Source organism: Pleurodeles waltl, chromosome 10 (assembly GCF_031143425.1).
Source record: "Pleurodeles waltl isolate 20211129_DDA chromosome 10, aPleWal1.hap1.20221129, whole genome shotgun sequence".
Lineage (NCBI taxonomy): Eukaryota > Metazoa > Chordata > Amphibia > Caudata > Salamandridae > Pleurodeles > Pleurodeles waltl.
Genome location: NC_090449.1, coordinates 244,101,302 through 244,125,687, shown reverse-complemented (window position 1 = coordinate 244,125,687; position 24,386 = coordinate 244,101,302). Strand labels below are relative to the sequence as shown.

The window sequence follows — 24,386 nt, the reverse complement described above, 5'->3', positions numbered from 1 at the left end:
TCTCCGGTTCCGGAATATGGATTTATGTTGTTTGGTGACATTCTTTTTATTAAAACCTACTCTATTTTTCTAATTCGGTTTGGGATTTTATTGTTTGCTGTTTCGATTTTATTACTGTTTTGGTACTGCATAAATACGTTACACAGTGCTGTAAGCTAAGTCTGTCTGCTCTTTACCATAGCTCCCAAGGGTTGACATCAGATTAATTTAGTGACTTTTGGAGTTTACCCTGAGAATTTAGTGTTATTATTAATGAGGTAAGTCACCACACATCCTAAATAAGAAACCACTTTCTAATAATGCCAAAGGAAAATCCTCCAGTTTGTATGGAAAGCGCTACATTCAGAGGAGAACCCACCTGGAAAAAAATACTCTCATTCCACTGGTGGATACTCAACCTCTTTGCCAAATGTGTTCCACTGTGTGTTATTCATGGAAAGGCTGTTTTGTTTTCTCCTTTTCGTTAAAAGATAACCTATATCATTGCTCTTCATCTACGACATCCTATAAAACTCTATTGTGTGCAACCATCAGAGACCAAATAATTATTTGTTTTTTTCACATCTGCAAACCCTACAAACGAAGGAAGACCTTTTTCTTTTCCAGGTTATTAAGATATTTGGGGTCTACACATTAATTTACCAATACATCCATAAAAAGGTATTATCCACATTACCTGACTTCTTCTTAACTCTCTGTCCTTAAGTGCTGATGGATCATCAATATCTTGCTTGAATAAAATGGAAAGAGGTACTTTTTCAAAAAACACTCCTTGTAAGTCTGTTGCTGCTGACGTTATATTCCCGAATTCAAGCACCTGGATTAATGAAACAAGACTCAATAAAGACTCCTCCCCTGTGTGCACTCATATGGAATTAATTCTGCGTTCACATCATACAAATACATCTTATGTATTCAACTGATGATTCAAACAAGTATGTAGGTGCATAATTACAATCACCTTGTATCAATCTTCAAGAGTGATCGTGTTGGTTTGCAGATTCTACTATGCCCCCCATGCATCAGATACATTTCTAATTCTGGTATTCTTAATAAAATAATGTACACTGAAATTATTAAGACTTGTGGTTTGCACTTTCTCTGTTGGAGAGTTTCCCCTTTAGGAACTGTGTCAGCTCACTGCCTGCTCTCCCATGATATCTTGACAAACAGTAAACTTTTTAGGTTTTGCATAGATTTTGCATGCACTATCTCTTCAAGACACTGGGGGTCATTCCGAACCTGGCGGCCGGGGACCGCGGAAGCACCGCCAACAGGCTGGCGGTGCTCCCTGGGCCATTTTGACCGCGGCGGTAAAGCCGCGGTCAGAAAAGGGCAACTGGCGGTTTCCCGCCGGTTTACCCCTGGCCCAAGGAATCCGCCATGGCGGCGCTGCTTGCAGCACCGCCATGGGGATTCCAACCCCCTTCCCGCCATCCTGGTCCTGGCGGTAAATACCGCCAGGAACAGGATGGCGGGAACGGGTGTCGTGGGGCCCCTGGGGGCTCCTGCACTGCCCATGCCACTGGCATGGGCAGTGCAGGGGCCCCCTAACAGGGCCCCACAAAGATTTTCAGTGTCTGCTTTGCAGACACTGAAAATCGTGACGGGTGCCACTGCACACGTCGCACCCCTTCAACTCCGCCGGCTCCATTCGGAGCCGGCTTCATTGTTGAAGGGGCTTTCCCGCTGGGCCGGCGGGCGGCCTTCTGGCGGTCGCCCGCCGGCCCAACGGGAAAGTCAGAATGACTGCCGCGGTCATTTGACCGCGTTACGGTCTTCTGGCGGTTCCCGCCAGGCGGGCGGCTTCTGCCGCCCGCCGGGGTCGGAATGACCCCCACTATGCTTATAATAAGTGGGCTTACAGCCCGCCCATTGCTTACCATTGGCTAGCTTCAGCTTTGCTCTCATTTGCTTTGTTCCCACTTGTTTCAGCATGACTGCGTCATGTCATCTTCTTGTGTTTGGCCCACCCCTGGAGCATGGGCCAAGAACTTGTGTCCTTCCACTGATCCCCTTTTTTGGAGCTACTTTCTTCTCCGTGTTCAAGCACTCCATATGAGTGCTTGTGTTTTGAGGGTGTTTCCCAGTTGGTGCTTCTTTTTCCCTCCCACCCCATGCCACGGTCCATTATTCCCATGCCAGCTGTCCCGTCCCTGTTTCAATTCGCTGCCCCACCCCCGCAGATTCATCTCCCTCCACCTGCCCTTGTATCTGTTCCCTTTCCCTCAATTCAGCCCATACTGGATCCCACCTCCACACCCTCCTACTGTTCCTAAATCCTTCTACCATGACCACGTTGCTCGCAAGCAAACCCCCTCCTGCTCATTCACATCGATCTCTTTACTTTACTATGCCTGCACTGCATATATAAAATAAGAATGGGCTCAGGTCCAGGGTAAAATGGACATTGTGACGCCGTGGTTAAGTGGGGCGTCTCTTTTGCCAGCTGCGGTCGGGCCACCACTTTGAGTGTCGGAGTGCTGTCCTTACCATGGCCTGCATTTTTGTATTTCTTTGACGGCGTGTTTCGGGAAGCATATTTTGTGCTCCTGGTCGCGCCGCCTCTTGTAGCCTGTCTCCCTGACATATTTTCTTTCTCTAACTGGGGGGGGGGGGGACTCCTCTTCTTTTCTTCTCTTTTTCTTTTTTTTCTGTGTTCACTCCGCCTTTTCTTTCTTCTGGTCTCCATGCTGTCTTCTTTGTGTTCCTTTTTCCCAGCATGCTTTTTTCTTTTATACTGCTACTTTTTTTCCTATTCTTTCCTATTGGACTTTCCCAATCCAAGATAGTCTCACTCTCTTTTCCTGTGTTGTCACTTCCTGTCTCCTGGTATATAAGTCATTCAGTCCTGGTCTTCTTTGCGTTGCAAACACTTCCGCTTGGTTGTGATCCTCTCTCCTGTTACGTCGTGTCTTTCTCCAGTTCCTGCTGCTTTTGATTGAGATTTTCAATTTTTTCCCTGTTTTCATTCTTTGTTTTTTCCTCTTTCTCAGGAATTCCTGTGTAGAGGTTTTTCCCATATTTTTGGGGTTGTTTTCCTCTGGGACTCCTTCTGGAGAGCACGGTCTGCTTAGGCGTTCCCTGTCAAGCAGCATTGTGGCTACTAGAAAGGGTCACCCTTATCTTGGTCAGTCTGGTAGCAGCAGAAGACCGGGTGCTCTTTCAAGCTCCTCAGCAAAAGGTGAGAAGCATCATGCAGACCTTGACAGGACATACATTTCTGGGTTAGTCTGCTCACAGGCCTTCTATTTGCAGCTATGGCTACGGATCAGTGCACCTAAGGCAGCGGTTACTTCATTCTTTACCCAGAAGCATGGCTGTTGTCTTCTGAAGCAGTGTTGAGAACCAGAACCAGCAGCTCTTGGTTTCACTCTGCCCCAACCTCTTGGCTCTTGTACATCCCAGTCAGCGGGTGCTGCAGATGGTGGCATTATGGGGCAAAAGGCTAGGGGCAGCAGGGTGAGTGAGACTTTTTACTAGGTTCTGCACTTTGGGCCTGATTATGACCTTGGCGGATGGGATACTGAGTCACAAACGTGACGGATATCCCATCCGCCGTATTACAAGTTCCATTATATCCTATGTCAAAAGTGATCTAGAAATAAATACATCTCTCTTTGATGACTTAGCCAGAGACTTTACAAGCTGAGCAGCCTGTGACTAACGCAGGCATGCACTCTTTCTCTTTGTGGTAAGGAAACTGCTGCCCGCAGCCTCAGAATTCTATTCTTCCAGCCTAAAACTCTCAGGTAGCCCCAGAGAGAGAGTTCTGCCCACTTACCTTGCCATGTGGTTTTAGTTTACTCATGCTAATTGCTTAAAAATACATAAATAGGAGCACTGCAGGAAAATAATTTGCAATTATGTTTTCTCTCGTAAACATGTTAACAATCAATCAATCAATCAATCAAAGAGACTTATAGAGCGCGCTACTCACCCGTGAGGGTCTCAAGGCGTGGGGGGGGAAGGTGGGGAGGGGGAGGGGAGATCACTGTTCGAAAAGCCAGGTTTTAAGGTTCTTCCTGAAGAGTAGGAGGTCCTGGGTCTTGCGGAGGTGGGTGGGCAGGGAGTTCCAGGCTTTGGGGGCCAGATAGGAGAAGGATCTGCCTCCAGTGGTGGTGTGTTTGATGCGAGGAACTGTGGCGAGGGAGAGGTCGGCGGAGCAGAGGTGGCGTGTGGGAGTGTGGAAGGTCACTCTTTCGTTGAGGTATGTTGGGCCGGTGTTGTGGAGGGATTTATGTGCGTGGATTAGGATCTTAAAGGTGATCCTTTTGTCTATGGGGAGCCAGTGGAGGGATTTGAGGTGTGGTGAGATGTGTTCATGGCAGGGCAGGTCGAGGATGAGTCGTGCTGCTGAGTTCTGTATTCGCTGTAGTTTGTGTTTGAGTTTAAGTGTGGTGCCGGCGTAGAGGGCGTTGCCTTAGTCAAGCCTGCTGCTGATGAGTGCGTGGGTGACTGTCTTTCTGGTCTCTGTGGGGATCCATTTGAATGCTTTCTTCAGTGCGCGGAGTGTGTTAAAACATGAGGAGGTGAGGGCGTTGATTTGTTGGGCCATAGAGAGGGAGGGGTCCAGGATGACGCCGAGGTTGCGTGCGTGGTTTGCGGGGGTGGGTGCGGGGCCTAACGTGGTGGGCCACCAAGAGGGCTCCCACGTGTTTTTGTGTGGTCCAAAAATGATTATTTCGGTTTTGTTGGAGTTGAGTTGAAGGTGGTTGGCTGTCATCCAGGCAGCGGTGTCAAGGAGTGCAGCGTGTAGGTTGGTTTTGGCGGTGGTGGGGTTGCGGGTGAGGGAGAAAATGAGTTGTGTGTCATCAGCGTATGAGAGGATGGTGAAGCCGTGGGGTTTGAGGATGTTGGCTAGTGGGGCCATGTAGATGTTAAAGAGTGTGGGGCTGATGGAGGAGCCTTGTGGGACTCCGCAGGTGATTTTGGTGGCGGAGGATTGGAAGGGTGAGAGACGGACTTTTTGGGTTCAGTCGGTGAGGAAGGAGGTAGCCAGTCCAGGGCTTTGTGGCGGATCCCAGCGTCGTGAAGTCGTGAAGTCGTGTACGAAGTGTGTGGTGACAGTGTCAAAGGCTGCGGAGAGGTCCAGGAGTATGAGTGCTACGGTCTCGCCCATGTCGACTCTCGATCTGATTTCGTCAGTGCATGCGATGAGAGCGGTTTCCGTGCTGTGGTTCTTGCGGAACCCAAATTGGGAGGGGTCGAGTGTGTGGTTTGCCTCGAGGAAGTGGGATAGGCGGGAGTTGACTAGTTTTTCCGTGACCCTGGCTGGGAAAGGGAGGAGGGAGATGGGTCGGTAGTTGGAGAGGTCGTCTGGGTCGGCTTTGTTTTTTTTTAGGAGCGCAGTGACTTCCGCGTGTTTCCAGAGGTCTGGGAAGGTGGCGGTTTCGAATGAGCTGTTGATTATGGCTCGGAGTTTGGGGGCGATGGTGGGGCTGGCCTTGTTGTATATTTGGTGGGGGCATGGGTCGGAGGGGGAGCCAGAGTGAATGGAGTTCATTGTCTTTTCAGTTTCTTCGTCGGTGGTGGGGGCCCAGCTGGTGAGTAGGTTGGGGGGGGTGTGTGGTGGGTTTGTGTTGGGTGGGTGGAGGTTGTGTGTGGAGGGTGTGTGTGGTATGAAGCTGTTGTGTATGTCCAGGATTTTGCGGTGGAAAGTATTTGAGAGGGAGTTGCAGAGGGTTTGTGTGTGCGTGGGGTATCGGTTGCTGGCTTTGGGTTTGGAGAGCTCTTTGATGATGGTAAAGAGTTCTTTGCTGCTTTGGGAGTTGTTGTCAATACGTTCCTTGTAGTGTGCTCTTTTGGTGGTGCGTATGAGTTGGTGGTGGATGCGTGTGATGGTTTTGAGGGCGGAGAAGTTTGTGGTGGAGGGTTCTTGTCTCCAAGTTTTCTCTGCTTTGCGGCATTTGTGTTTGGACTCATGGAGTTCAGTGGTGAACCATGATGCGTTCTTGGTATTGCGGGTGGTGATGTTTTTTCTGAGGGGCGCAAGAGCGTCGGCACAGGTGGTGATCCATTTGTTGAGGTTGTGTGCGGCGGTGTTGGGGTCGGTGGTGTTGGGGGGGGGTTTGTGTCAGTTGGGAGTTCAGGCGCTCCGAGGGGATCTTGTCCCACATGCGGTAGGGGGTGGTGTGTTGGTGGTGGTGTGTGGGTGGTTTGTTGTAGGAGAAGTGGACGCAATGATGGTCCGTCCATTGGAGTTTGGTGGTGTGGGTGTAGGTGACGTGTTGGCTTGAGGTGAAAATTGCGTCGAGTGTGTGTCCAGCCGAGTGGGTGGGGGCTGTAACCAGTTGTTAACAGGTTGCAAGAAATGCCTTATTAGCTATAAAAATGGTATGTTTACCAAAATCGCCGGAATTTAAACTTGATTCACACTTTCGAAAATGCCATCCTGCTCTCCAAATCCACTCGCCCTTGCATTCACCCCCCACCCCGTTATCCCATCCCTGCCCCATTGACAAAGCCAATAGCTGATCCATGTGCGAGACTTATTTCTTTGTTTTTAAAGCAGCACTTGTTCCATCAAGAAACACCTGCTGCTTTAAAAAACAATGTGGCCTGTTAGGGAATGTGACACAGAGATGGTGGTCTGCTGTCTGTTACAGACTATCACCCCTGTGTTCACAGCCAATCACAGGCGGTCACAAATGGTGACATGCTTAATTAATATTCATTAGGAAGGATGTTTGTCTGCAAAATAACATTTTTTGAAGCAAACTAATAGTAAATAAGCTACATCGCAAAATAACAGGCCGGTCTCAGAAAGTGGGTGCCCAATGTGCATCTATTATTTGTTTCGTGCATTTCAGTACATTTTCCCCACCGGCCCAAAGTTTTAATTATTTATAGTTCCCCTCACAGAGCCTGCCCTGACCAAAAATGCACATTTTCTATTGAAAACAAAAATCACAACTTCTTAAAACCACATCTCTATTTGCAACTCATAAAATCAACAGCATAATTTGTTCTTCCTGATATGATTTGGAATCACTGCAACTGTCATCAAGCATTGAAAGGCTACCAATTGCCAATCAGCTGGTAGTATTGTGAATGCAAAACTAAGGGCCAGATGTATGGAAGCATTTTGCATTCACAAACGGTGAGAATGCCCGTTTGCGAATGCAAAATGCCATTTCAGAATGTATGGAATACATTCTGAACGCATTTTTAAGGAATCGCTAAAATAGCGATTCCTTAAAATTGCGACCCTGTTTAGAGAGTCGCAAATTGCGACTCTCTAAATTAGAAATCGCAAATAAGGATTCCTTATTTGCGATTTCTTAGCACATGTATGAAGCAATTCCTAAATGCAATTTTGGCATTTAGGAATCGCTAATTACCACCAAGTTGAACTTGGTGGTAACCATGTGCAAAATTAAAAAATGCATTTAAAATGCATTTTTAAATCGTACATGTAAAGCACACATGCCCTTTTGGCATGTGTGCACCTTACATGTCCCCAAAAAACATTTTGGGGTGCAGCAGAGGGGGCCTTAGCCCCCCAGCACCCTGGGGTTTTGCATTTCCAAAATTGCGATTTCTGGTTCAGAAATCGCAATTTTGCAAATGCAAAAAATTCGCAGATATGGGCCAACAGGCCCATAGCTGCGAATGGGGCCAGTATTGCAATTTGCGATTCGGTAATAGCATTTGCGATTTTTAAGAAATCGCTATTAACGATTCGCAAATGTGATACATGGCACTTTGTGAGCCGGAAATAGCGATTTCTTAAAAATCGCTATTTCCGAATCGCAAAGGGCCGTGATGATACATCTGGCCCCAGATTCGCCATTTCGAGGCTTCAAACACACATAACCCTAGATGTATTTAGCAGGCACGATCATCTATTAAGCGGTATAATTAAAAAAAAATAGCAAGGAGAAGAACTGGGATACAGAAATACTTTCAACATAAGGTGTAAATATCACCCAACCGAAAGGTGGTTATATAATCTACTGCAGAAGCGTGAATCAATCCAGATTGAAAGTTGCAGAGCACACGCACAACTTGGTGAAAAGCCAATCACCCACCAACCTATATTACCAAATAGCAAGGGTGGGGCAATTCGTATAGGTACTTACAGCTGAAAATCCCCCCACACACGTCGGCCAGGAATCTGCAAAGAATTCCTGGCAGGTGTAAATGGTTTTACTTCTGCATATTTTTCTGCTACAAGGTGTAGAAATCTGCAGTAGTAAATCCCACACAAAGGGGGGCAAGTGGGTGGGACAAAGCGCGGTAAGTGTGAAAGTAAATTCAACAACTGATTTTTCTGGACTTTTACGTATACTAGGGAAACAATAATGCAATGTTTTTACTGCATTTAATAAAACCTAGTTTTAAAGCTGACATGAGTGCCCCTGTGTTATTTTCAATTGAAATTAAAATGTGTGAGAGGTGCAGTGTCAGACGCTGTCTTGTTTTTTCTTTCTCTGCTGTTCACCTAGGAGCATTAGATGTGACTTTCATTATTATATTATTTGTACGAAATTCAATTAGTTCTAACTCATGCTTACACTGTAACATTTAAAAAATGTATTATTTTCCGTTCCTGTTGTTCCAAGGGAGGACAGATATACAAGTGAAGGACATATCTTTTGGCAGAAAGGAGTTGCTGTTTATATTTTTGGATGCGCTTTTGTTTTCTGTTTTGGGGCATAATACAGTATTATTCAATAGATATAGAGGAAAAGTTATTACATCATGTGATGGGTTTCTGTTTCATTATTAGTTAGCCTAATGTATCTTACTTCATCATACCACAGTGACTGTACGGTGTCTGTCTAAAAGTATATAAAACTCACCATTAGGGCACGAGTCAGAGATTTACCCTCATTAGAGGCAGACTTCACGTCCAGCCTTTCATTGATCAGAACTTAGAACATTTCATATGTTCTCTCCTGCTAACTGAGAAGTGCTTATAGCAGGGGCTCTTTGATTCGTATTTGCTCTATACTAGACCATATCAGGTTCTGGCTACTTCCACTGTTAATCGCGAATTACATTTATTTGCATTTATGAATATTTTCAATTGATTTATCTTTTGTCTTCTGTATTGATTTTTTAATTTTTAAATAAACCTTCAAGGTTTGTACCTTGTACCTTGACTCGTGTGGATTTTCCTGTGTTATTTCGTCGTGTATATCTCATTTAATGTTTAGGGCTCTTGTCTTTAAAGACTCACACATAGCCCCATCCATCAACTGGCCTTTTTGGTGCCAAAAGCGCTAACATAAGGCTCGTAAGTTTGGAATGCCCATAAACTGTTACGTTTGTGGGCCTTCTCAACACCTTCCAGCTCTTGAAATAGTCGGAGATTAACTTCAGAGGCAAATAACTCCTCATCCACGTGAAAGCCAAAATACTTTCCCTTTGTTATTCTAACAATAGCATATGCTAATCACTGTGCATAGATCACTTCAACATTAGACAACCCTTCTTAAATTGAAAAAAAAACGACAAATCCAAATTACACTGTGGTATAGTTATAATCGTGGTAAATTAAAAGCATCTCCTCAGAAAGCCAAGCACCTGTGGTCCTGCCGCTTGCTCCTATTTGGCCTCCAGAGTCAGGGCTTCTTGTGGCCTTGTGGTATTTTTCCAGAACAGGAGAGGACCACCAAATCCTTGGTCCCTCATATTAATCTTTTGGAAAGGAGTAGGAATTTTTCTGTTGCACCCAGACCAGACTCCTGTGGAGTTCAAACGACTTCCCTTCCTTGCAAAAAGGCTTTTCCTGCATAGCTAACCCTGGGGAGGAAGTATAATTTTAGGAACCTGCTGCCACCATCTCTCTTTTTGCTACTTGTGCACCTTAGGTGAAGGCAGGAAGAAAGCCGCTGCTGCTGTGCATGAAAGGTATATCTAAGCTCTCCCATCTGCAGCAACCCGCATGACACCTCACACGCGCCACATAGAAGATACCATTGCTGGGTTTGTAACTTGTTATTATTATCTGATAGCAAAGAGGTGTTTCAAGAAATGTGCAAATCTATGTTCATAACACAGCAAAATGATGACTGGGAGATCTAAAGTAACAGAGGATATGCATGTATGGATAAATGCCAATACTAATGCAAAAAGGAAAACGGGATGCATTACAAAAAAAATGAAAAGTTTCCTTTTCCTTTTCGTTTTTTCAGAGTAGGCACTGGTCCGTGGTCCCAGTGCCTGCCCTGAAAACATGTTGGGACCCCTTCCCGTACCATCTGCTTAAAGTAGGTAGTAAATGCAATTGTTTTGCGACATTAATCTCGGTCGCAAAGCAATCATACACCCCCTTCGACTCGCTATTAGGAAGGAACGCCCTTGGCACGCCCCTTCCTAATAGTGAGTCACAAATCCTATTTTGCGAGTCGGTAACAGGTTACTGACTCACAAAATAGGGTTGGTACATGGTACAAGGCCATTTAGTGTTCGCAAAGGCAAATTTCACCGTTTGTGGCCGCTAAATAGCTTTGTACATCTGGCTCTTGGACTTTAATTATGATTTACAGCCATTCCAAGTGAAAAGATGACAGAAAACACATTAGGTCAATTCAGAAAGGCATTTATGGATACTTAAAGCACTTCTACTGTGGTACAGTTTCACAAACTCTTAAACACCTGTGTGAATTAGCCACAAAACATCTAACAATGGAATATTCAGGGAATGTTCTGATATAGTTAGCTAGAAAAGACTGGGCCCTTTTTGCAATGTTACTAAGATGGAGTTTAGGGATCATTCACAAAGGCATGTAAGAGTATATAAAAGAGTACTACAGGAGTACTAATCCACATGATCATAAATATCTTTGAGGACTGCGCACCCTAGGATCATACGGCTGATGGTGTGAAAGGCTACAAGCACTTCTAGAACAACCAAGTCTGACACAATTAGTATTAGTTAGTGAGGATGACCAACTGTCATATAGTAACATTCTGGAAGTCACTAAAAAGAATCCATTTTACAGACAAAAAATCTAGACAAACTCCTATCTTTACAGACACAACCGAAGGAAAAAAAACTAAACAAAAAGTCAAGAGAATGTGTGCTAGATAGGTGAAATTGCTCCAAAATGTGTAATCTAGAATTTAAGATGACATATTTTAGAATAAGAATGCTTCCTTTCCTCCAGTAGATGAGCGCACCAGAGACTTCACACTGTGTCTTCCCCCCAGCCTGTGTTGACAGGTAAGCTTTGAAACCAGTGTGGCATAGATTGCTCACCAACATTGCACCGAAAAAGCAAAAGTAGCAATAACTCACCCCATATTGGATGGGAAGATAACCTGGATCTCTCATCTCACCCTAAAAAACCTTCTTGAAAGGAGGGGGGCAACTGGTTCATTTTGCAGGACGATTTTTCAAATATATATTTAAATGTTTTTAACGGGCAATTAATTATGAATGGGAACTCAACAAGTGTTTCAATACTTAATCAACTTGTGCTACAGTGTGCAGGAGCTTTATTTCTCTTGTGCTCATCAGCAAATGGCACGCACACTGGCAGCACAGGATGCCCAGCATGCAAAAGGGCATGTTGTCTTCCAAACGTGGTGCCCAGCTATCCCATTATGATCAAATGTGATTCCAAATCCTCTTACCAGTGGAAATCTCACCAGTCACAATCAATGTGTACCTCAGAATTGTTGCGTCCTGAAGATTCCTAGGATCAGACTCTCTAAAAAAGGGGGGATTCCCCGTCTTTTCTAGTGGGCAAGGTGTAGAATAATATTCCCTCTGTCCTACACCACATGGCAGATTAAACTCACTTCCACAAGCAGTTGCGTTTTCGATTTGCCCTAGTCTGATGTCGGCTGCTGTAGTGGCTGCCTTCCTCCCAGCAGCGTTACGCCCCCTGGGGCGGCTGCTCTGCTTTACAAATGACCTCAGTCATTCAGTCATTTGTACCTAGGTAATCCCCGTCACCCTATGCCAGGGCACTACATATAGCGCCGCAGTACCACAGTAAGGTGGAGGGTGTCCGGTTGGTATCACAATACCGAGCAAGGCACACCATGCACGTTTCCAAATGTCCCAGTGACGTACACAGTGTCATGCTAGTATTAGGTGCCCCCGCCGCAGGTAAGTGGCATCTTTTCTCCAGTAAATGTGGTGCAGATGGCTGCTTTTGCCTCACTGTACATCCCTACCAAGAGCTGGAGCCTATCCTTTCCACCTCTCACTGCTGCGAGGACACGTACAATAGTGAATAAAGTACAGAACCTAACGCCTGTGTACAAATGAGTAGAGCGGAGGAGTGAGCTCATGTAGCAGAGGACGGGGTTCATATCATATGTCAAACTCATGCTCCATCATGCAGGAGCGGAGGGTTCACTGTTCTACACCCCTTGCTCCCCTGTACTCCCTGCAAGTGCGCATTTCTCACAAGTTTGTATCGATCTTTGTATAATGAGGACGCTGCTCATCATACCTTCGTAACCACGTGACTTACTGAAAGCCCTTATATAGTGCATACACCCCTATCAAGGCTCTCGGCGCTATAAACGGCCTGTTTTTTGCAGTATTTATGTAGCACGAACCTGGGCGCGCTTTATAACAGAACCAGTTGCTGCACACTTTTTTTTACACGGGGAGATGAAGCGATTTTCCGAAACTCCTAGGATGTTCAGCGGAGGTGGGGGCTCAAGCCTAGTTCCCCAGGTCCAAGGACTAGTTCCAGGCCATACGTGCCCCCCTCTTCCCATTCATGCTAACAGGTTTTCAGATTAGTCCTGAAGCCTGTCAGTGTGGGTAAAGCCTAACATTCAGTAGAAGCAAGTTCCAGAGTGCTGGGGCCTGCAGAGAGAAGGAGCGCCCTGAAGCAAATATGAAGATGCCTCAAGAGCACCCCAAAATCTGAACTTGGAGGTCTCGTGTTTTGAGCTCCTTATAACTGCCGTGTGAGCTACACATCTTAGGTTATGAACTAACTTTAAGGCACACAAGCTAAGTAAAGAAGCATAAGGCAATGTCAGTCATGTATGTGATTGGGAAAGATGGGGCGTCGAGATTCCCGCAGGTGCCACACTATGTAACGTTACCCAAAGAACCACCTGCGCCGGTACCTGTAACAGCAAACAGAGGCCCTAGTCTCAAACAGAAGTTGTAGATTTGCCCCCTTAATAGTACTCTCATGAACCGGTCAGATTTACTACTTTGGAAATTCACAGAGTCGCCGCAATCCACCTGCAGTAGATTGGTGCACAACGCACAGGTTTCCAGGCCTACCACTAGTGGTGTTACTGCACATATTCTCTTGCTCACACGTCTCCAGGACGTAATTGTCAATTTTTTTTTCATCATTTTCATTTCCCACCAGCTAAACCACTTCCCCTAAACCGTTTTCTAAGTATGGGGGTGCTCTACCCCCTCCCCCTGCTCCCCCATCTCTAACCCCCAAGGAAGGGGACATACTCCAGCACTTGGCAGGAGTAAAACTCTGACCATTTCCAAGGTGGGAAAGAGTTGATTCGGAGCCTGTGAATGCCAACACGTCTTGGGACGTACACATAGATTCACTCACGAAAAAGGCTTTGTGAATAAGGCTCAGAATCTTCCAGAAAATGGACTGCTGAGCTCTGTGTGTATGTAATAATACGTTTATCCATCAGAGGGCTTATTTTACACTACGAACACAGAACGGTGTAATCTGTTAAAAATAAAATCGCGCTTACAAAGGAGCTCTCAAAATGACAAATATTATTTGGTGAGATTTCCAAAACACAATTGCACATTTTTAGCATTACAAAGTACTTAATATCAATATGTTCGTCCTTCATATTACAGCGTGCGGCAAATGAAATGAAGATATATGTGGCTATTAATGCCACAAGGCTTCGTTTTCTTTGCTAACATCGCATGCTCTAAAGGAAATATAGAAGAAAATAATTTGTGAATATACCATACCTTATCGAGGATTGCCTCCTGCTGGGCAGATGACAGGTCGGCAGCGTACTGTGACAGTCCACCTCTAACGATGTGGGCGAGCTCCTTCGGGCTCATGTTGTAGAATGATTGAGTACCGATTCCAGACACCAGCTCCCCCATTTGGCTGACATTATGAAATGATAAAACCTTACAGGAAAAAAACACAAGTTTATAGTGTATGCTACAAGGCACACCAAACAGAGCCGTTGTTTATCATGTGTTTATAGTGAGTTGAACTTTTATGGTATTTTATAGTATTTTAGATTTCTTTTTTTGATACTATGTTTATCAAGTAAGTGTTGAATATAGTAACATTGCAGTACACAGAGGAGCGAAACTGCTGTTAGCGCGTCTGACCTTAATAAGTAAACTTACAAGGAGATGCGTATAGGTCGATGAACCTTTTGACTCGCTTAGAATAATCCTGCCATAGTTCTAGCATAGTACACAATAATCATTTCCCAAAAATCAATAATCATTAGACAATCAATAATCAACACTCAATTGAGTCAGTAATTTTCACACACCATGACTTCTCAGCCATGAATAACCACACCTTTAGTAAAGTTTAGTAATTTTATTTCCCTTTGGGTTACAATACTAAGTCATATGGATTTATACTCAAACTCAATTTCAAATGCATATATGAACAATATTAATTAGCCGAAAGACGCCAAAACACAATCTAATTAAGGCTTGTATCACAATACATTCTACAGCATCACCACAAAGCAATAATAGAATCAGCTTCAATATTTTAGTACTGTCCATACGGTTCAGCAAAACATCAGTCAAACATTTGTCTCTGTAATCTGTCAGTCGTCAGATAAAAAAAACCCTCATCTAACCCATATTAGCATCAGCATGTGGGGCTTCATGCAAAATAAATTTTGATCAAGAATTTAGAAAACATCTAGCTAAGGAAAACTAACTAAGACAGCACAGTTGGTAACTAGAAAGAAAAGGCACAAAAATACATTTCAGTCATATTGTCACATCTACCTATCCCTTGTATGGGTCAGCAAGCAGAATTAGTCTTTATCCTCAGGTCATCAATCGATCAGCAACACATCAGGCTCTCAGTCAGAGAGTATGAGCCCAATGACTGAATCTCGAATCTCCTCTCTTCTCAATATCGCATCACAAAATCGGAATAAGGTCTGCCTCCTAACATCATCTGAAGTCTTTTTCCTCTGTCACGTTGTTATATCAAAGTCACCCAAAGTAGCCCCGTTTTCCAATTGGTCAATTAATCGTACATTATTACTCTACCCAATAGCCTTACTGTCCCAAATCTATGAATTCTAATATTTCACACTTCACACGTTGTTGATTGGTGCGCCTTACGATGTTCTCATCATCCGGCTTGTCAGGTATCAAAATTGTTGCATCTTCTTCTCCAATCAGTGTCTTCATTGTTCGCGTCCTGGGAAAGTACATCTAGCACATTTTACATACAATTCGTTACTTTGCGAGAGACCTCATCTCCTGTCCGTCGGTTCTCATGGAAAGCTTCAGTTAAGCATTTTATTAAAACAATGAGCATTTCACAGTTAGTTCACTCTGTCAGCATTTTTCATTAAACTCTAAGAAATGCAGCTTCTGCATGAGGCCTGGCAAAACTAGGCCAAGACACTCGCTAAGTTAAGGCCTACAATTAATAAGCTAAAGCATAATTCATATCCTTTAGTATGACATATTACTACATTAATCTAATATTTTCAATATTTCTTATGTGTTAATCATTCATTTAGTACATTTTGTGAAGATTGATGGCCATTCTCCGAGGTCACAACTTAAACGTGCACATTATTTTTCTACGTTATATTATTTTCTACAAATTCATAATTCAAAAATACATGGACATTCATTAATAATTTCTAATTAACACATTTGCGTTAGCACTGCCATTGCTTAATTTGTGCCGGTGGTGAGCGCGGCCACTGATTTTTCATCAATAGACTTTGACCCAGAGCAAGAGATTGGGAAAAGGAGAAAGACAGAGGGAAAATAATGTTAGAAAGGCAGAGTCAAAGAAAGGACGAAATGGAAAACGAAAAATAAACAGGAAGTGTAGGAAGGTGAAAGAAAAATGCGTAAGCTGGAATCTAAACGAGCCAGCTTTGGGATTCAGCAACGGTGCTGCTGGCAGGCTGATAAGAAAATCTTTGGGGCCTTGCCATGATTTTCATTTTTTTTTACAAATAAGATACTGAAAATTGCTGAGACAATACTACGTATGAGGAAAACTTCGATAAGATGATATATAGAATTATAGCTGGGTGACAGAGAAAAAAAAAACATCCGTGATATTCACTTTACACATCTCTATATTTTAAGTTATATACACCCCTGAAACAACACAGGAAACTGAGGTGAAAACATGGCAAGTTTAATACTCTTATTTCTGTTCCATTATGCATTGAATGAGTCTCCTCAGACCCACCCGTCATATATCTTTGTTTAACTAATGACTGTTTCTTTCCCACAGTTCCCCTGATATGCTCCTAATTCATTTCACTTTCAAACCTTGTTTGGGGACAAAGCTTTTGGATAAACACCATGTGCATCCATCTGATAAAGGGAGCCTCCTTCTTAACTCCTGGAAAGGACTGATTTCTGTAGTGAAATGCGGATTGATGAGATAAGCCAACAACCTATCTCTGATCAATCAGTCAATCTGGATTTATAAAGCGCAGCTAATCACCCAAGAGGGTATCCATGCGCTTGCAGGTCCCAGTGACTTATTCAAACAGCCAGGTCTTGAGGGCTATTTGGAATTCCAGAAGTGAGGTGATGGTCCGGAGGTATGTGGGGAGGCTGTTCCAAGTTTTTGCTGTGATATGAGAGAAGAAGTGTCCTCCACTTCTGCTTCTGTAGATGCAGGGAGTATGGACAAGTGAAAGGGAGGCAGAGCATAGTCTTCTCAATGGTTGGTGGAAGTTCAGGCGGTGGTTAATGTATGCAGGTCCTTGGTTATGTAGAGCCTTGTGTGCACGGGTCAGCAGCTTCAATTGGCATCTCCTCTGTACGGGGAGCCAGTGAAGTTGCCTGAGGTTGGGTGTGATGTGGGTTCATTGAGGAAGGCCGAGGATGAGTCTGGCTGTGACGTTCTATACAGTCTGAAGTCTCTGTAGGAGGTTCGTGGCGATTCCTATGTAGAGGGTGTTGCCATAGTCCAGTTGGCTGCTGATGAGGGCCACTTGAAGATCTTATGTAGCATGCACAAAGTGAGAAAGCATGCGGAGGAGACGGCGTTGGTCTGTGATTTCATGGTGAGCTTGTTGTCAAGGATGATTCCAAGGTTTCTGGCGTGGCCGGAGGGAGTGGGTATGGGTCCTAGGTATGATGGCCATCAGAACTAATTCCATGTGTTGCTGCTGTTGCCAAAGATCAGTCCTTCCGTCTTGTCTGTGTTCAGCTGATTGCAATTGTTCCTCATCCAATCAGCGATGCTTGTCAAGCATCTGTGGAAGCTTGTTCTGGTGGTGGGGGTCGTCGGTGAATGAGAGAATGAGTTGGGTGTCGCCTGTGTAGGAAATTATGTTGAGACCGTGGGATCTGACGATGCTGGCCAGTGGGGTCATATTTGCGTTGAAGAGCGTGGGGTTGAGGGATGAGCCCTCCGGTACACCGATGGTGATCTCCTTGGGTTCAGAGATGAAAGGTAGATCTTCTGGGTTCTTCTGGTGAGGAAGGAGGTGATCCATCTGAGCGCTTCCCCTTGGATGCCGATGTGGTGGAGTCTTTTAATCAACATGTGGTGGGATACGGTGTTGAAGGCTGCCCACAGGTCAAGGAGGATCAAAGCTGCTTTTCTCCTCAGTCGAGAAGGGTTCGAATGTCATCGGTGGCTGCGATCAGGGCAGTTTCAGTGCTGGGATTGGGAGGCATTGAGTAGTTGGTTCTACTCCAGGTATGTTGTGAGTTGCTTGTTGATGATCTTTTCCAGTACCTTCGCTGGTAATGGGAGCATGGAGATTGGCTGGTAGTTTTGGGGTTTGCTGGGGTCAACTGAGTGTTTTTTGAGTAGTGATCTGACTTTGTTTTGTTTCCAGGTGTCGGGCAATGTTGCAGTGTTGATTGAGGTGTTGAACAGGGTGGTGAGTTCCAAGCCAAGTTTAGCAACACAAAAGGATGACGGACGGAGTGTTAAAACTTTTCAATCACTCACCCCCAGTCACATATCTGGGTTTAATCCATCGTTCTTTTGCTTACCATGCCACCCCAGTTTGCTTGTTTCCGGTCCAGGGAGGACCTGGCTTGGCAGTTCGGGCTGGACTGTTCCCTTGACTGATTTGCATATGGCTGGGTCCAAACTGGGGTGGCATGGTGAGCAAAAGAACGATGGATTGAACCCAGATCTGTGACTGGGGGTGAGTGTTTACATTGTTCAGCACTCCATCCATCATCCCTTTGTGTTGCTAGAGTTCCAAGCCAATCCTTTGGTTTCCAAGGTTGAAGATGTAGTGCGGGCATGGGTCTGTGGGAGCTCCAGAGTGGATGGATTTCATGGTGGATGTGATGTCCTGGGTGGAGAGTATGTTCCAGGTGGTCAGTATGTAGTTTGGGTAGATTACGGTGGTGGCGTATCTGTCGAGTAAGTCCATAGGTGTGGGTTCAAAGTTTCTACATATGGTTGCGATCCTATCGTGGAAGAAGTGGGCAAGGTTGTCACACAGCTCCTGTGAGGGTGTGATGTTGTTTTCACTGGCAGCCGGGTAGGAGAATTCCTTAACAATGTTGAAAAGTTTCTTGGTGTTGTTGGCATGGTTTCAATGCATGTGGCAAGGGCTGTCTTCTTTGTTGCCTTCAGCGGGTATTAGAACAGGTTGCGGGAGGTCTTGGAGGCTGCTCTGTCAGAGGTTTCCTTGCTGGTGAGCCATCTCCTCTCCAGCTGTTTGCTGTCTAGTTTCGCTGTTCTGAGTTCTTGGGTGTATCGGCTAGCCTTTTTGGAGGCTTTTCTCTGGATGTTGCTCTTGATGGGGGCAATGCTGTTGGCACAATTGGTGATCCAGGATTTTACGTTTTTCACTCCCTGCTCAAGGTTGGTTGCTGTAGCGGGGTTGGAGGTGTTGAGGGTGTCCTCCCAGCTGGTATCTGAGATTTTATTCCATCTCCTTTGGGGGGGTGCTGGTAATCTAGGGGGTGGAGGGGCGGGGGCTGGAGATGCTGAAGTGGATGATGGAGTGATCGGTCCATATGACGTCAGTAACATGGCTGTATTTGACGCAGTTGCTGGAGGTTAAAATGGGGTCCGGCGTGTGTCCAGCAGTGTGTGCTGGGTTGTGGATGATCTGGGTCAATCCGAGGCTGCTCATACTGTTGAGGAGATGTGCAGTGTGGTTGTCGTTGGGGTCGTCGATATGGACATTTAGGTCACTGAGGAAGGTGTAGTCCTTGGAGTCTAAGGCTAGAGGCACAATGAAGTCTGCTAAGGTGTTGCAGAAGCTGGAATGCGGGCATGGGGGTCGGTATGCAAGGGTGCCTCTGATGATTATTTTGTCGTCCATGTGTTGTTTGAAGTTGAGATGTTCCATGGGGGTGGTGGTGTTGCCAGTGGTGGTGGTGTACTGTATGGTCTCTTTGTGGATGATGGCTGTTCCTCCTCCCAGCTTGTTGGTGTGGTCCTGGTGAGTGATTTTATATCTGTCGGGGATCTCTCCAGCAATATCTGGGGTTCATGTGGGATTGAGCCAGGTCTCTGTAAGGAAGACGATGTCGGGTGTGAGGGTGGCAATGTGGTCCCATATTTGGTGGAATACTTGCATAGTGAGTGTGTGTTGAGAAGGGTGCATGCAAGTTGGTGTTTTTGTTCAGGTGGTGTCTGTGGTGTGTTTGAGGTGGGGCTGGTCAGTGGGCTGGTAAGTGTGGTGTGGTAGGTGAAATGGCAGTGGGTGCAGATAAAGGGTTCTAATGTGGAGCATGGGTCAGCATTGTGGCAGTGCTTGTTACGGCTTCCGGGGTCCAGGGTGTAGAGCTTGGAGATGGTGTATTTTTGGAGGGAGGGAAGCCAGGGGTTGTGGCGCGGTCCATGCATGGACGGGGCTAGACGGGCTTGCCTTTGGCACATCAGTGGCACGCCCGCTGCACGTCTGGTGGGTGGACGTGCTGCGGCCTGCATTAAGTAGGCCCTGGAGTGGGTGGGGCTTCTGTTAGTTGGAAGAACGGTGAGTGGGAAATCCCAGTCGGGAAAACCCAGGTGGGAAAACCAAGGCATCTGGGGTGTCACTGGACCAGTCTGGAAATGCAGGAACTGGAAGCCACAGGCAAGTAGCAGGCTAGGTGTCCAGGTGACTACTGATGTGGTTGTGCTGCGGCCTGCATTCGGAAGGTCCTGGGGTGGGTAGGGCTTCTGTTGGCGGAAAGACTGGTGAGTGGGAAAACCCGGTCGGAAAATCCCTGGCAGGAAAACTCAGACAGCTAGGGTGTCACTGGATCAGTCTGGAAAATCAGGAATTGGAATCCAGAGGCAGGTGGCAGGCTAGGTGTCCAGGTGCCTAATCATGACAGGTGGATTGTTTTGAAAGTCCATATGTATGCTAGCTTTAAAATTATGGTTGAACTTCTCATCCAAACCATTGGATTGTGGGTCATAAACAGCAGTGAATGTGTGTTTGAAATTGTGCACATTGAGGAAACTCGTCATTTCCTCGGGGTGAATTGAATGCCGTTGGTGGACAGAATGCTTTCAGGGAAACTCTCCCTGAAATTCTCCTTCATTAAATGTGTGACTGAGTCAGTGGTGACCCTTTGTACAAACTTGACCGTAGGATATTTTGAGAAATCACAATGAAAATGGCATATTGCATATGGTCTGATAAAGGCAAATCTTTGTTATAATTTCTCTAACCCTTCCTGGTGGGACACATTTGTCATTCCTAAATAGAATGCTATTTGTTACACGTAAGCATCTGCGACTTGAGCAGATGAGTTTAATTCTCCTTGCAGATGTTTAAGTGACGGCCAACCTGAGTGAGTGTACTCTTTTGCTTTACACACAGTGACATCCTTAGCATCCTTGCGGAACCACATCTCCTCGGTTATTGATACATTTTGCATGATACAAATCTCTCTCAAATTAGCAACCATTTCAAATTCATCTTCCTCATCCTCAACACTACCAGACTCTGGGCAAGGAGATTATGATAAAAGGTCTGCACATCTGTTGCCTTTGCCCAGAACATGAAACATTGTGAAGCAATACTGTTGCAATTTTGAATTTAATCTTGTGATGCATACAGTTAAATTAAGACTATCCCCAGGAGACAATATGGGAATCGGAGGTTTGTGGTCAGTCTGCACTTTGAATTTGGTACCCCAAATAAAATGTCTGAAATGATTTACTGCTTACATTCAAACCAACAATTCTTGCTCAATTACAGCATTGAGTCTCTCCATGGGATGCAGTTTTCTGGAGGCACACCCCACTACCCATTCATCATGACCATGTTTTTGGGACAGAATAGCCCCTAGAACATAATCACTGTCATCCACTTTTATAGTGCAAAAGGATAATAGTTGCTTTTTGGGCAAGGGGCACTGAGCTTCATTGATGGCAGACACTAAGGAATCCTTAGGACCCATTCCTGCTGTCAATTTGACACCCAGGTATTTCACTAGACTTTTAAATAACTTGCATTTGTCAAGTGAAAGCGTCAGGCCATGTACTTGTAGTCTTGACCAGGAACAGATGACACACAGTATCTCCAGATGTTTCTGTGAGTCTTTTCAGAAAACCAGAATGTCATACTGGAAGCATAGCACCTGATCCTCCAGGTCCTTGAAAATATGATACATTGCTCTCTGGAAAACAGACGAGGTAGATGCAGAGCCACATGGCATGCTTTTGTACTGGCATAGCCCATATGGAGTATTGAATGCAGCCAGAGGTTTAAAGCAGCTGTAAACTCAACTTGATGGTATGCTTGTATTAAGTCCAACGATAATAATACTGTACCTCCATTAACAAATGAATTAAGCTCATTCACCTTTGGCAGGGGTGCCTATCAATGGTGATATTAGCATTGAAAGCTCTTAAGTCAACACAAAAGTATAGGCTCCCATTACCTTTTTTTGTCAAGACGATAGGTGACACCCACTTGGATGATTCTGTTTCTTCTATTATTCCCTGACATGAAGATCATGCAACACATTCTTCAACTTTTTTCTTACATTTAATGGTACTCCTCTCAACTTTTGTCTAACAGGGACATGTCCCACTTTAATTTGATATGGTGTTTGAAACCAGACAATTTACCAAGATTCTCAATGAAGGTTTTGGGAAACTTTCATACAAGAGAGAAAGCCTCATCATTCTCCCGGATGGGCAATATGGAATCAAGTGCATTTGAGGCCAGTACTATTTAGAGTAGCATGTGGTCCTTCCAACCAAGCATACAAATTCCCTTGTGATTAACATAGATCTTTACGTCTGCACTCCTATCTCTGAACTGAGTTTTAGCGCAACAAAATCCATTGAATTCAATTCATCTTCCACCAAAGGATACAGCTTTTATGTCTGGTACTATTAATAGTTCAACAGTATGTGCAAATTTCATTAAAAATAACTCCATAGCAATTATGGTGTATGTTAACCTGGAGTTGACCATCTCCACCAAATCAGTATTGAGTACACTTAACATGCACACCGGAGGTCTGTCAACATATTGTTCTGCTTTTCTGTTACCTCCCAAGCCATTAAAACCATTCCTAATGTTGATCCTCCCTCTAATTTTACCATTCCCTGCAACTCATGTCTTCTCAAATCTGCGCTACTCTTGGTCTCTGGTTGCGATGACCTTCCTTGCATACGCGACTAAAATGCCCAGTGCACCCATAGATGTTGCACTCTTTGCCTATTGCGAGCAATTCTTAAAGGAAGCAATATTTCATAAACTGCCACATCAAAAACAGGACAATTTAGATTCACTTTTTGTAGGCTTCTTCACTTCTGATCTTCCTTATTTAGTAAAAACACTACACACCTTCCTGGTGTATTCATGGGTTTCTAGTTGTTTACTTCACTCACACATGAGACCAACTGTTCAATGGCCTTCGCTGATTTGATGACTTCATCAAGAGTGGGTTCTCCTATGACCCACAGCCTTTCCTTGATGCACTTGCTGTCTGTATTTACCATCAATTGGTCAATAATCATTCACATAGTAGATTATCCTCGAAATGCTGTTATAAGCTCATCAAAAGAGTCTTCCTGGCTCTGTTTTCTGGTGTAAAAATGATACCGCTTAAGTGTAATCCTAATATTAGGCCTACACCTTCTCTCCAATCTAAGCAATGCCTCCTGCAATGCAATATATTCTTCATCATCCTCTGGTGTCTCAGCCTCAGGTAAAGATCTAAAGATGCCCTTGCCTCCGGGATCCTAGGCAATGTAGAAAAATGCCCTTACTCCGTTCTACACTAATCTTGTTGGCATGAGTTGCTACCAGGTTCATCTGAAATTCCTCCTTTGACTGTTTCCACAGGATTGTTGCATCTCCCTTACTTTGCAGGAACTTCTGAGGTTGATAAAACTGCATTTTAGCATGCCAACACTCAATTTATAGGATGTATGTCTGAAAAGGCTTTCCCTTCAGCTTAACATAATGGTTTTCCTTTAATGAAAAACAAATGTAACTGTGCAATAATTTCAGTCACACTTAATAATGTTCATTGTGCACACAAGGGACATTAGCCCAGATAGTGGCTGACACCGAAGGTTTGAGGAATTTCAACCCTTTGAGGCATGCCTGACTCTAAGCGCCTTGTGTCTCGGTGCGCCTAGCATGTGTTTCCAGCCTGGAAGAAGCTCTGTTACCCTAGGGATGGGGCAGTGCATCTAAGAAGGGGGGACTCTACTGGCTCCTCCTCAGACAACTCACCAATAGTGTAGGATGGTGAGAAACCACACAAGCTGGTTGGTGATGAGGGCTTCAGACACTGACCGGAAAACAGCACTCCATGCTGGCAGCCCACAATATACAACCCGAGGACAGTTTATATCCCATCCTCATTGCCAAAATTGAGATGTGTAGCAACACAGGAAACTGAGGTGAAAGCACAGCAAGTTCATAACTCTCATTTCTGTTCTGTCATACATCGAATCAATCTCCTCAGACCCACCCTCACCTCCTTCAACCAGCATTCCATGCACAAACCATTATTCACTCACAGTAGGGTGGGCACTCGACATCAGGAGATCAAACATTAGAATGTCCTGCAACATACAATTGTTAGATCAATGTTTAGCATAGTAAATGGGATATAACAGCTGCAATCAATCAATCAAACAATCAAAAAATGTATATAGCTCGCTACTCACCTGTGAGGGTCTCAAGGCGCTTGGGGGGGGGGCAGGTGGGTCACTTTTCGAATAGCCATGTCTTGAGCCCTTTCTGAAGAGCAGGAGGTCTTTGGTTTTGCAGAGGTTGGTGGACTCCAAACTCATACACCCCAGCTTTCAATATCT

The 24,386-nt window shown here is 44.9% G+C and overlaps 1 protein-coding gene across 1 annotated transcript in view; it reads right to left on the bottom strand.

The window, feature by feature from the left end:
• Window positions 1-24,386, bottom strand: part of OTOA (otoancorin) — a 291,404-nt gene that overhangs the window by 197,776 nt on the left and 69,242 nt on the right. The window contains 2 exon segments of the mRNA XM_069212309.1: window positions 677-817; window positions 13,895-14,062. Of these exon segments, the coding sequence (XP_069068410.1) occupies window positions 677-817; window positions 13,895-14,062 (309 nt within the window).